Source organism: Malurus melanocephalus, unplaced genomic scaffold (genome assembly GCF_030028575.1).
Source record: "Malurus melanocephalus ecotype Western Australia unplaced genomic scaffold, MMel_1.1 scaffold_780, whole genome shotgun sequence".
In the NCBI taxonomy this organism is placed as follows: Eukaryota; Metazoa; Chordata; class Aves; order Passeriformes; family Maluridae; genus Malurus; species Malurus melanocephalus.
The window spans coordinates 173,804-186,404 of record NW_026624012.1 but is presented as its reverse complement, the minus strand read 5'-3'; the positions used below and the strand labels follow the sequence as shown (position 1 = coordinate 186,404).

The following is a 12,601-nucleotide window of genomic DNA, read 5'->3' as shown; positions in this document are numbered from 1 at the left end:
GGGAACAGAAATGATGAGATGAGATGAGATGAGATGAGATGAGATGAGATGAGATGAGATGAGATGAGATCCATGGGATGGGATGGGATCCATGGGATGGGATAGCACTTATGATGGCATTTGGGATGGGATGGCATTTGGGATGGCATTTGGGATGGCATTTGGGATGGCATTTGGGATGGGATAAGTGTCCTGCAAAGCCCAGCTCCACCACAAGCCCCAAAACCACCCCAGCTCCGTTCCCAGCAGCGTGTCCCAGCTCCAAGGAGAAAGGGTCACTTCGCCCCTCGCTGCAGCTTCCAAGAGCACACGGAACTGCTGCCAAAACATTTATAATGACTCTTCCTGCTCACAGCTCCCACAAGGACRGGGCTGCACAGCTGCTCCGAGCAGGCCACATCTGAAGGAAACGCAGCGCCCCGACCTCCCTTCCCACTCACAAACACAAACTCACACCCACGTGGCAACAGCCACAACCGCTCTGTCTGGGAAAGCAATATCAGCAGAGGGCTGGGGGTATTTTTAACCTCTTTTCCACGTGATTTTGCAGCTGGCTGCAGTGAGAAAAGCCTCCCCCAGCCCTGAGCATCCCCACGGCAGCGGTGGGAATCCCAATCCGGCTGCGGGGTTGGGATTTGGGACCGGGCAAATCCTTTCTCAGCTGGAGAGTTTGTGGCTCAGCATCCAAGGAATTGCTGGAGGCAAACCAGCAACTCTGGGAGTTTCCAGAAGGAAATGAGGAGCTGAGGGAGAATGGCTTCCACCCAGCAGAGCATGGAGTTCCCAAGGAAAAGCACGGGGAGGATGGATTCCTGGACCCCCCACGCTTCCCAGGATCTCCTCAGTGTTGTACCTGTGGTTTGTTTCAGGAGAGCTTGCCCGTTCCTAATGGCTTGGTCCACGTTCTTCTTCCTGTTCACAATTTCCTCATTCAAAGCCTGAAGGAAAAGGTGAATTTGGGTTATTCTGCTGTGGGGGCAGGTCCCTGGGTCGTGCCAGCCAGGGATGCCATGAAGAGCATGAATTTCCCTGCTGAGATGGTGGACAACCCACCTGAAAGCTGCCCAGTCATCCTTCTATGGGAATTACTGGGATTTCTGGGACCTAAAGGCCCAAATCTTACAGCAAACCCATCCCAACCCACTGATCTGTGTCACCAAGGATGTTCCCTTGCATCAGACAGAACTTCACTCCAAAAAGAGCCTGCACAGCCCCAGGGAGGGGAAGCAGAGGCTTCCTCGGTGCCCAGCCCAGCCCCAAAATCCCACCAGGCTTTTCCAGCTCTCAAGTTTGGAAACAGCATCCGGCTTTCTGAAGGCACAGGGTGGCCAAGCCGGCTCAGACACAAAGCAAACGAGCTGTTTGAACCTCCCCCGCCCTGAAAAGCCCATTTTTTTTTGGTTTTTGGTGGGGGCCACAATTGCTGTTCATAACACACAAAATCTCTTTAGGCTCGGAGAGAACCAGCAGCAGAACGAGCTTGGCAAAATTAAAAGCGAGGCCAAAAACATAAACAAAACCAGATAAATGCAATGAAAACAACATAAAAACACAAACATGGAAAAAAAAAAATAAAAAGGGGAAATAGAAATACCAGCTGATCGGCATGCTGCTTCTGCAGGACGTCCCGTTTGTAATCCTTGATGGCCACTGAGCCCAGCTTGTCCTCCACCTCAGCCAGCCAGTTGAGCACTTCCACCTCCTCCTCCCCAAAAAGCCTGGCGTTGGCCAGAGCCTGCTCCAGCAGCGCTGCCTTACGGCAGCACCGGTCCCGGACCTCGCCGTAGCGACCCTGCAGAGCCTCTAAACGCTCGGCCAGCAGCCGCCGCTCGGCCGCGCAGCTCAGGGTGGACAGAGCCTGCCCGACCCCCAACGCCCGAGACACGGCGGTGGAGTGGCTCTCTATCTCGTCCTCTAGGGCCTGAATGGCGAGGGGGGAGGGAGGGGAGAATGGACAACAGAAAAGGGAAGGGGAAAAAAAATGAGCGAAATGAAAGAAACGCAACGTGAAATGGGCGACACGACGGGTGAGCGCAACTGAAAAACACAAAACCCACCCGCGAGCGGGCAAAATGAGTCAAAATTAAATAAAAGAACACGTGGATGAGAATGGTTTTTCTGAACAAATCTGCTGGGAGGTGCAAGGGCACCAGCTTAATGTTTACCCACACAGCCTTGTCTGTCCGTAAAACAACTCCTCCAATCCGTGTTTGTGCCAAAAACCGCCCYGGTTGTGGTGGAAACAACCACCGGAGCGGGACCTGGCTGCAGCCACCTCCATCCTGCTCCTGCACGGCTCCTACCTTGTGGCGACTGATCTGCTGCTGGATTTTGGCCGTCTGCGTCCCGATGGGCTCCGAGTTGGCCAGTTTCTTCTCCGTCACCGACAGCCAGTCGGACACGGGCTCTGTGGTTTCGTGGAACTGCTTGGCCAGCACCAGGATATCCTCCAGYTGCTTCTGCCTGCAAGGAATAATCATAAAATCAGAAATAATCGTTCGAGGCCATGTTGGACAGGGTCCTGAGCAGCCTGGGCTGGTGGAAGGTGTTCCTGCTCACAGCAGGGGCTTGGAACGAGATGATTTTTAAGGTGAATCTGATTTTTAAGGTTGATTTTGATTTTTAAGACGATTTTTATGGTTGATTCTGATTTTGAAGATGATTTTTAAGGTTGATTCTGATTTAGAAGATGATTTTTAAGGTAGATTCTGATTTTTAGGATGATTTTTAAGGTTGAATCTGATTTTTAAGATGATTTTTAAGGTCAATTCTGATTCTGAAGATGATTTTAAGCTGATTCTGATTTTGAAGATGATTTTTWAGGATGATTCTGTGATTCTTTAAGACAATGGAAACACCAAGGAATAGCTCCCAGTTGGAGCTTCAGGCATTTGGAAGAGGGAGCCCCGCTCAGAGCAAGGTGAGACACCATGTCAGGCAGTTATGAAGGCAAAGACAAAAATCAGTGTGGAGAAACTGCAAAATCAGCTTTTTCTGGAGCAGTTTGAGACAGAAAGAACCTCAAAGATCATTTTGTTTCAACTCCCTTTGCTTCCATCTCTGTCTTGGAGATCCCTCAGCTTTTGGCCGGGGTATTCCAGAGCTTCTGGTGAAAGACAATCCTGGATGGATAATCCTGGATGGATAATCCTGGATGGATAATCCTGGATGGGCAGTTCTGGATGGATAATTCTGGATGAACAGTCCTGATGGACAGTCCTGATGGACACTCCAGTTTGTTGGCAATGATTAAAAACACTGGGAGAGGTCCAATCTGGCCCTCAGAAGTGACTTCATAACCTCAAAGATCAGCTGAGGTGGAAATCAGGAACTGATAAACTGACAAACAAGATTCTGGCGGCAGAAAGGTGTCAACAGGATGCTGCCGAACGTGAACGCTCGCAGGAATAAAAATAACATCCCTCCCCTGCAGGGAAATTATTTAATCTCAGCTCTTCCCTGCCATTGTAAACCACTGCTATCAGCTCCAGCTCCCAGCCAGCCTTTGATTTCCCACGTTTCCCAGCTGTTTCCACATTTCCAGGATGTATCTGCACCCAAATCTCCGCCAGCATCCCGAATGTTGTCACCCCCGGCTCCGGGGCACTGTGATTTATGGGGTGAGCTGGTCCCAGCCACTCTCACCTGGCAGCTGCCCTGGCCAGCAGCCCTTCCCAGCGTCGTGCCAGGCTCTCCAGCTGCCCCACRATCTTGTCCCGGTCAGCGGGCTCGGCCGACTGCGCGATCCGGTCGCCCTCGGCCTGGATCATCTCCACCGTGGCCTTGCGATCGTCCAGGAGGCGCTGGAGCAGCTGGGGACAGACAAAGGAAGGGGAAAAGTCATGGATTGGGGCAGCAGAACCGAATCCAGCCCCCTGGAGAGGTCAGATCTGTCATTGTGGCTCAGAACCATTGCCAGCATTGGGGTAAGACCAGGCCCAGCCTGGGGGGACGGCTCTGCCTTCAAAACCAGTTGGAAAAATTATAGAGTTATATTATACGACATTATAATGATCACATGCTTTAATCTGGTCAGCCCTGAAGTGGTCAGGCAGCTGGACATGGGTCTGTAGGTCCCTTCCAAGTGAATTTTCATTTAATCTATTGTGTTTCTATTCTATTTTATTCTATTCCTATGTCTATTCCATTCCATTTTCTGTTCTAATCTACTCTATTTTCTATTCTATTTTCTGGTCTATTTTCTATTCTATTCTATCCTATTCCATTCCATTCCGTTCCATTCCATTCCCTTTTTCCTTCCCTTTTCCCTTTCCCCTTTTCTTCCCTTTTCCCTCCCCTCCTCTTGTCCACTCCCCTCCCCTTTCACACCATCCAAGATCCAAACCACTTCTGTTCCAGAAACTTTTCCGAGCCTTCCCCACCAACCCCCTCCAACTTATCGAGTTTTTAACTTCCACTTGAAGCCCATTTCCTCTTCCAAGCCTGGGTAAGAGTTCATTTCTAAAATATTTSCCCACGACCACACTCGACCTCCCCTCCTCCCCTCTCCGAAGGGCAGGCGCCGACCCCGGGCTGTTATCTCTGCCAACACCGGCACACCTCGGGCTGGTTCTCACCCTCAGTGACATTCCCTTTGTGCAAACACCCTGAACCAGGCTTTGCACCACCACCAGGGCACTCCTGAATTGTGGAATTACCAGCACAGAGTGAAACTCCGGGCTGGGAAAACACGGCAGAACCAGCGGCGGGATAAGGAAGGGACGCAGCGATTTAGGGCAGGGAGATCCCTGAGCTGCCTCATTGACATTGGGATGTGAGGAGCTGAGATCCACCTCATGCACACCCCAGCTGGACCCCAAAAATATYATCTGGCTCCCTCCCACCTGCTCACCTTCTGCTCCTGGATCTGGGCTTTCACCACCTTGTACTCGGCCGAGGGAGGTTTCTGGTTGGAGATGAGCTCCTCGGTGTCTGCCAGCCAGCTCAGCAGCGGCTCCAGCGCRTCCTGGAACTTCCCGCAGTGCAGCAGGGCTTCCTGCAGCTGAGCCACCCGCTGGGCCACCTGCACCCCGAAAAAACAGCCCCAAAAACTGCATCGTCAGGCATGGGGAAAACAACCCCAAAAACAACCCCAGCGAACCGTCAGGCACTGAAAAAACAGCCCCAAAAACTGCATCGTCAGGCATGGGGAAAACAACCCCAAAAACAACCCCAGTGAACCGTCAGGCACTGAAAAAACAGCCCCAAAAACTGCATCGTCAGGCACCAGGGAAACAGCCCCAAAAACAACCCCAGTGAACCGTCAGGCACTGAAAAAACAGCCCCAAAAACTGCATCGTCAGGCACCAGGGAAACAGCCCCAAAAACAACCCCAGTGAACCGTCAGGCACTGAAAAAACAGCCCCAAAAACTGCATCGTCAGGCACCAGGGAAACAGCCCCAAAAACAACCCCAGCGAACTGTCAGGGATGGGCAAAACAGCCCCAAAAACTACACTGTCAGGCATGGGGAAAACAGCCCCAAAAACAACCCCAATGACCCCTCCTACCACCACACCCCCAAAAAAAACAGGGACAGCCCCTCCCCAGGCTCCCACCTTCTTGTTGAGGGTGTTCCAGCGGGTGTTGATCTCCTCCATGTCATGTTCCAGCCCTTGGACATCACAGTTTTTCCCGGCACTTTGGATGAGTCCCTGACCCACTCCATTGACTTGCTGCAGCTTCACCTGGAGGGGATCCACTTGCTCCTTCTGGAATTGCTGGGGACGGAAAGGGTGGGAGAGAAAAAGGTGATTTATGAGCTGTGAGCTGATTTTCCAGCCCCTCAATCACTCCGTTGGTACAACAGGCTTTCTTCCCGAGGGAAGGTGCAGCAGCCACTCGCACTGATTTTATTGGAATTGTGCAAGTTCATCCCAACTCCTCCCTCGCCTTGACCCAGTGACACAGATGTCACGGGAATCTGCTGGTGTGGAGCTCAAATCAGGGCTCATCCACCCCCACCTCTGCTTTTCCACGGGCAAATCCCATTTTTCCGAGCAGCGGGGTGAGGTAAAAGGAGAAAAAGCRAGGAAGAAATGAGAGCATCGGCTCYGACCCGCCATCAGATTGGGAAATAATGCTCCTGGGGAAAAAACCCCGAGCAATTCTCACAGTGAAGCTATTGAGAGCAGAGACCTGACATCATACGAGTTTCGTTAACCACGAAATTACAGGCAGAGAGGAGCTCGCTGCGTTTCCAAAGACAAAGGCAATAGGCAATTAATGTGCGAGTCGTTTAGCACGGATTTGGCACGGTCCTGCCTGGGAATCCTGTGGGGAAAAGCTTTCTAAACCAAAAAAGATTTGATAGGGAAGGGGGAGGAGAGCGAATGAAGCTCCCCATTGTCAGCAGAGGCAGMGGGGAGAATCCTGTTTCTGCGGAGGAGATAAATGCTCTTTATCAGAGCCGGGGATCTGCTGGAACCACGCGCTGCCCGTGCACTGTCCCTGTCCAGTCCTTCCCCAACGGTCTCAGGGGACAAGGCTGYCCTGTCCCYGCTGCCAGCACCCCARATATCCCAAAATAGGGAGCAGAGTCTTTCCTGGCCATGCAGAGCAGGGGTCAAACTGCAGGAGTTGGGATGTGAGATCTGCCCCGGCAGCAGAGCAGTGGCTCGTGGAGGACACGGCTCTCTGCGCCTGGAGGAGCACAAGGCAAACCCCCCAAAACACACCTAAACCCCCTCAAAACACACCTAAACCACCTCAAAACACACCTAAACCCCCCAAAACACCAAAACCCCCTCAAAACACACCTAAACCCCCTCAAAACACATCTAAACCCCCTCAAAACACACCTAAACCCCCTCCAAAACACACCCAAACACACTAAAACCCCTTCAAAACACAGCAAAATCTCTCCAAAACACATCCAAACACACCGAAAATCCCCCAAAACACACTTAAATCCCCTCAAAACACACCTAAACCCCCCAAAAGACACACACAGAGCTCCCAGACTGAGCGGGAGGCACTGCTTTGACTTTCCCCGCCTCGTTCCCAAAGGGAAAAATCTGCTTTTCCCCAGCAGAGCTCGGCAAGAGGAKGGCAGGGAGGTCCCTCCAGGACACGAGAGAGGGGTGAGCTGGCAGACACTGTCCAGAGCTGGTTTTTTGCTCGTGGAGAATTCTGCCACGGCCTTGAGAAATAAATAAATGGTGCCTCGGAATCGTTGGTTCCCGGGCYGCTCTGCTGCTCCTGTTTATATATGGAGCTGCTGGGTGGAAGGGCCAAAGCCACAAAAGGATCAGGCTGATAAGCCTGGCACGCTGGGCTGGTCTGGGCTCTCCACAGGCTGCAAAACAAACTTTGAAGCAGCCAGGGAGGGAAGGAGCCCTGTGGAAAAGGCAGGATTTCCAACCAGGGGTACCTGCAGCGCAGGTATGGGCCGGCCTGATGTTTCCCGAGGATTCTGACAAAAATAATCCCAGCTCTAGCCCGAGGGTGAGYGTGTCCAACACCCTTGTTTTGCTCTGCTCATTGAAGATTCCAGCGATTTAGCTCGTTAACCTCGCCGTGACTCAGCTTGGGAGCAAATATTTAACGAGCTGGGCAGGGGAAGCCGTGGAGCGAGGTGTCCTGGGACAGACATTTTGGGAGAGCAGCAGGACATCTGCTCCACCTCYGCCTCCTCCTGGCTCCCAGAAAGTTTTCCTAAAGCATCCCCTGGCTCTCTGCTGCTCTGGGCTCCCTTAACCCCATCGCTGCTGGACGTGGAGCTCCAGGCAGGACCAGCACCTCCAGCCACGCCTGGAGCAAGGGGGAGGTTTATGGGGTTAACAATCAGAGGTGCTGAACCTAAAATGAGGATCCCACCACTGAATTTCAGACAAGACACCCGTGGCAAGAACCCAAGGGTGTTCCACTCAGCCAGACCCCTCTGGGTGTCCCAGCTCACACTCACATGGACCCCCCATGTGAAAACACCTCTCCRAAATCCTTCCCAAAGGCGTGGTACAGCCCAAAGGATGAGTAATCGCCACCAAACCGGGCTTTTCAGCGCTGACTAACTCCTGATGTCTCCCCAGCGCTATTTCTCCTAACCCAGGCGGCAGGAAATCGGCGCTGGGCTGTGGGAACTCCGGCACCGAGGTCCCTCTGGCAAATCCCCGAAGGYCAGAGGAGAACCTGAGCCCCTTCCCGAGCGCCTGCCGAGCCTCGGCACCKCCGCGCTCACAGAAAAAAACTACAGACAGAGATGACTGCACGGCACAGGAATTGTTTGCACTTGATTCATTTTACAGGTTTCTGTTTCCTGATGGATTTTTTTTCTGCTCCGAGGATGGGAACTCCCCGCCAGGAGCCAGCGAGGAGGTTTCTCTGAAGTCTGCGATTTCCATCTGAGTGACCATAACGTGCTTCAATCAGCCAAAAAAAAGGGTGAGACAACACTTCAGGTCATCGAGCAGCGAAGAGTCTTTTGCCTCCCTTCCTTACACAATCGCACGATCCCCCCCAAAAACTTCCTGCCTGCCAAATTCAAGCCAAGCTCAGGAGGGAGAAGGCTGCTGGGAAGCCCAGATCGTGCGTTACTGAGCGGGCTCCCACCTCCCACCCACCCCTGGAGTGCAAAATGAAGCGTTTTCTGCGCCTGGAGCCCCGGCTGCGAGAGCCCCAGCAACAAATACCTCGTTATCTGGAACGAATCCATCTGCGAGAGCGGGAGGCCCTTCTGCCACGAGAGCRGCGCCGAGGGGTCCCTCCGCGCCCCGCGCCCCCTCTGCCTCGCCAGGACACGGGGACAGGCCACCCGTGCATCTGCGGGGCCGGAGGGCGTCCCTGAGCGCGGCCCTGGGCAGGGTTTGTGCCCTGCGTGCCAGGGCAGAGCGTGTCCCTGGCAATTCTGGGACGCTGGGACCCTCTGGAGGGGCTGGGAAGGCACCAGGGGGACCCTCCCAAACCGCCAGCCCCGCTGCAGCGGGGTCATCCTCCTCCAAAGCGGGCAGGTGCTCCGGGATGGGCGGCACGACCGCGATGGCAAAGTCATCGGTGTCCCCTAAGGCCACCGCCAGTGGCACGGGGTCACTACTGGTGTCACCACTGGGGTCCCTGGCACCCAGGATGAGCGGCTCGGGTGGCACGGTGGCAGCAGGCACGTCAGCGAAGGGCGGTGGGGCTTCCAGGAGCTCCTCCACCATCAAGGGCACGGCAGCGGTGGTGGCTCCCAGAGGTTCCTCAGCATCCACGGCAGGATCCCCGAAGGCTGGGGGTGCCCCCTGAGCCACAACTCCTGGTGAAAGAGGGTGGGGTGGGGCAGGAAGCTCCCCAAAATCCCACGGGATGGAAGGTTCTGGAATGGGTGATGTGCTGGGGAGCTGCTCGGGGGCGGCGGGGCTGGCAGGACACGGGAGCCCCCAGCCAGGGGCAAACAGCAGCTCCACATCTCCTGGCTGCAGGACAGCCGCTGGTGTCCCCCCGTGGGTGACAGCCACCTCCACGGGGATCCCCTCCATGTGGGCAGCGCCCTGCAGAGCCAGACCCCGGCCCAGGGTCACCATTTCCCAGGGCAGGTCCTCAGCAGGCACCGGGAACGCTGTYGGAGCCCTGGAGCCCGGCTCTGATGCAGAACCGGCGTGAAAAGGCAGCAGAGACCCACAGCAAACATCCCCACTCTCTGCTGGGCGWGTCCAGCCCTCAGCTCGGCTCCCTGACCCYAAATCTGCAGATTCATCCTCAGAAACCAGTCCTGGGACACCCCAGCTGGTGACCTCAGTCCTCGCAGGCAGGAGGTGATGGGTCCTGAATGGAACCACGCCCTCCACGCCAGCCTGGCCATGTGGCAGGGGTGACCCCAACTCATCCAGTGCCATGTCCGGAGCCGGGGGCTGCCAGGGGGACACTCGGCCAGGACAGGGCCCCTCAGGAGGCAAGTCTTGGTTATCTTCACCCCACCCCACAGGAGCACTGGGGTAACCATCTGCCCCCAGCCCAGCAGCGGGATGTGCCCCTGGAGATGGCATCAAAGCCACAAAATCCGTGTCCCCAAATGGGTCAGGGTCAACCTCGCCCACCAGGAGGGAGCCCAGCCCCGCCATGGCCACGGGGCTGGGGGAGGCCCCTCCGTCCGAGTCCGTTGGGGTGACAGCCAAGGTGTCCCTTTCTGAGAAGGGCTCTGTCAAGGGCTCCAGCGTGCTCAGCACCTGCGAGCTGCAGGTGACATCGAAATCCTCCAGGTCCGACACCACGGCCGAGTCCGAAGCGCTGATGTCCAAGGGCACTCTATGCCCTTCAACCACCAACAGAGCCAGTTTGGCCGAGTCTGGGTCCAGYCCCTCCGAGTCCATGGGGGATATCTGGACCTCCAGACAGACAGGGACAGCCCCATCGCCCCCGTCCTCGGTCAGGCACTGCTCTTCCAGCTCCAGGAACATCTGCACCGAGTCCGTGTCCGACAGCTCGGGGCCCGTGGCGCTGGTCGAGYGCTCCAAAACCACAGTGAAGTCCTCAACCCTGCACTGCACCGCTGCGTCCTCCGTGCAGGACGTGCCCCCTGCACCCCCAGGGGATGGGCAGGACAGGGAGGTGCCCGGGCTGGGGGCAGAGCCATCCTCCGGAGCAGCGGATTGCTCCCTTTCTTCAGAAATATCTGCCAAGCAACAGCTCTTCTTCTCCTCTGCCACCAGAACAGCCTTTCCTCTCTCTGACAGCGTCGCCTCCTCCCACTCCTCCATCATCACCCAGCGCTCGTCCTCCTCAAATCTCAGCTCAGACTCTGTTTTCTCCCTGAGATTGGAGGTGATGAGAATATCCAGTCCCGTATCCAGCAGCTCTTCACTAAGGCACGGAGAGAGGTTGACGTTCTCCACGGTAGAGTCCGACTCGGAGGCCTCCAGGGTCTCCTGGTGCCCGTCGTTGAARTTTCCCCTGATGAAATTCTTCCTGGCTCGTGGCCAGGTGGCACTGGGGAGCCGGCGAGCCCTGGCCAGGTCCCTGGCGCGGCCGTCACCAGCGTTCAGCAGGGCCTGGCGCTCATCCCGGGCACCGCCGTAGCCATCCGCACCAAACTGCTTGCCCGCCAGAGCCTCGGCCGTGCCAGATGACTTGGAGACGTGCTCCAAGGTGAGCGACTCGGACATGGGCTCGCCGTGGTCAGGCTGGCCCGGCTGCTCGGCCAGCATTGCACTGGAGTCCCGCTTATCCCGCAGGGAAGGGTTGGAGGCGCCCACCTCCGACACCTCGCTCAGCGAGGCGCCCATCCTCTCCGCGAACTCGGTGAAGTTGGGCGGCATGAAGGACTTCCATGAGCGCCGGTTGACGTTCTCCTTCTTCTCAGGGTTCGGCCGCCTCTTTGGCGGAGCCGGTGCCGGTTTGGAGACGTCGCTGCTGAGCTTCAGCTGGTCGAAGATGACCCGCTCGTCCAGCTTCTTGGCTTCTGGAGGCCTGGACTCGAAGACGTTGGCAGCTCCCAGAGTCCCGTTGCTGGAGATGGTGCTGCCATCCCCTTTGCCCAGGGTGCTCTTGGAGGGCTGGTTGACCTTGGACCCCTGATCGATTTGCTCGTTGATCCTCATGGTGTCGTAGATGGATCGCTGGGGCACGTAGCAATCCTCTATATAACCATCCTCRTCGTCGCCCTTCCCCAGGCAGGTGCGGTTCTGCCGTAAACAGTCTGGCCGGCTCAGTGGTTTGCCCATACTCTCGTCCTTAGGGATGACGGAACCGCCCCGGCAACCTCTGGCCCGCCACGGCAGGGAGCATCACACGGCCAGCAGGTCCCAAACCTGCCGGGGCAGCCTCCAATCCCAAAAAGCTATGGGGACAGAACGGGGGACCGGCAGCACCGCGCCGGCTCAGCAGCCCGACCGGAGGTCCCGACCCATCTCGCCCCCCTGCCCCCCCTAAAAAACCCCATCCGTCAGCGGCTCATCCAAAATCCGACAGCTCCGGGAAAATATTCCAAGCGGTTCGCGACGGGAACGGCGGAAGAGTTTGGAGCTCTTAAATTATCCCGTCCGTCCTTCTTGACTAACAAAGGCACTGCTTGTCCCGGCCGCTCCCGGCTGGCAGCGGCGAGCGGCTCCGCGCGTTTTCTGCCCGGCTCCGGGCTCTGTCCGAGTCCAGCTGGTCCGAATTAGCCTCTCCCCCCRACTCTCGTGTTTTCATTTGAACCGAGCTTGTCAGCGGATATTCGTACAACTTTAAACACAGGAAGTTCTTCATTCAGGGCAAACTCGGAGGTTTCCTGTCTCAAAAACATGATGGCATTGTTGCTGCCGTCACCTCGCCCGGTGGCACCGGGAGCGGCGGAACCCCCAAAATCCAGCCGGTGGGTGCGCGGTGGTGGCGGCACGGCCGCCGAGTCCGGCGGTGGAGGGAGGTTGCTGGGTCTTCGCTTTTTTTTTTTTCACTTTCTCCCCAGGAAAAAAAAAATTGGCCATAAAACGCATCCAAAAATGGCAAAGGGACGGAGCGGGATGGAATCCCCTGAGTTGCCTCCGGGAGACGTCGGGGGGGACGGGGAGCAGCCGCGGCTGGAGGCGGCTGTTGCCGCTGCTGCTGCTGCTTCTTCTTCTTCCTCCTCCTCCTCCTCCTCCTCCTCCTCTTGCTGCTGCCGCTGCTGCCGGTCCCGCTCGCACTAACTTTCCCGGCGGCCGGTGTCG

The 12,601-nt window shown here is 56.3% G+C and overlaps 1 protein-coding gene across 1 annotated transcript in view; it reads right to left on the bottom strand.

Annotated features, from left to right (window-relative positions):
- The window catches only part of LOC130584847 (microtubule-actin cross-linking factor 1-like), a 161,953-nt gene that overhangs the window by 31,286 nt on the left and 118,066 nt on the right, over positions 1-12,601 (bottom strand). Inside the window, exons 55-60 of the mRNA XM_057385079.1 lie at positions 5,558-5,719; positions 4,853-5,023; positions 3,646-3,812; positions 2,304-2,463; positions 1,595-1,921; positions 854-938 (exon numbers count right to left, since the gene is read on the bottom strand). Of these exons, the coding sequence (XP_057241062.1) occupies positions 854-938; positions 1,595-1,921; positions 2,304-2,463; positions 3,646-3,812; positions 4,853-5,023; positions 5,558-5,719 (1,072 nt within the window). The remainder of the gene's footprint in view (positions 1-853; positions 939-1,594; positions 1,922-2,303; positions 2,464-3,645; positions 3,813-4,852; positions 5,024-5,557; positions 5,720-12,601) is intronic.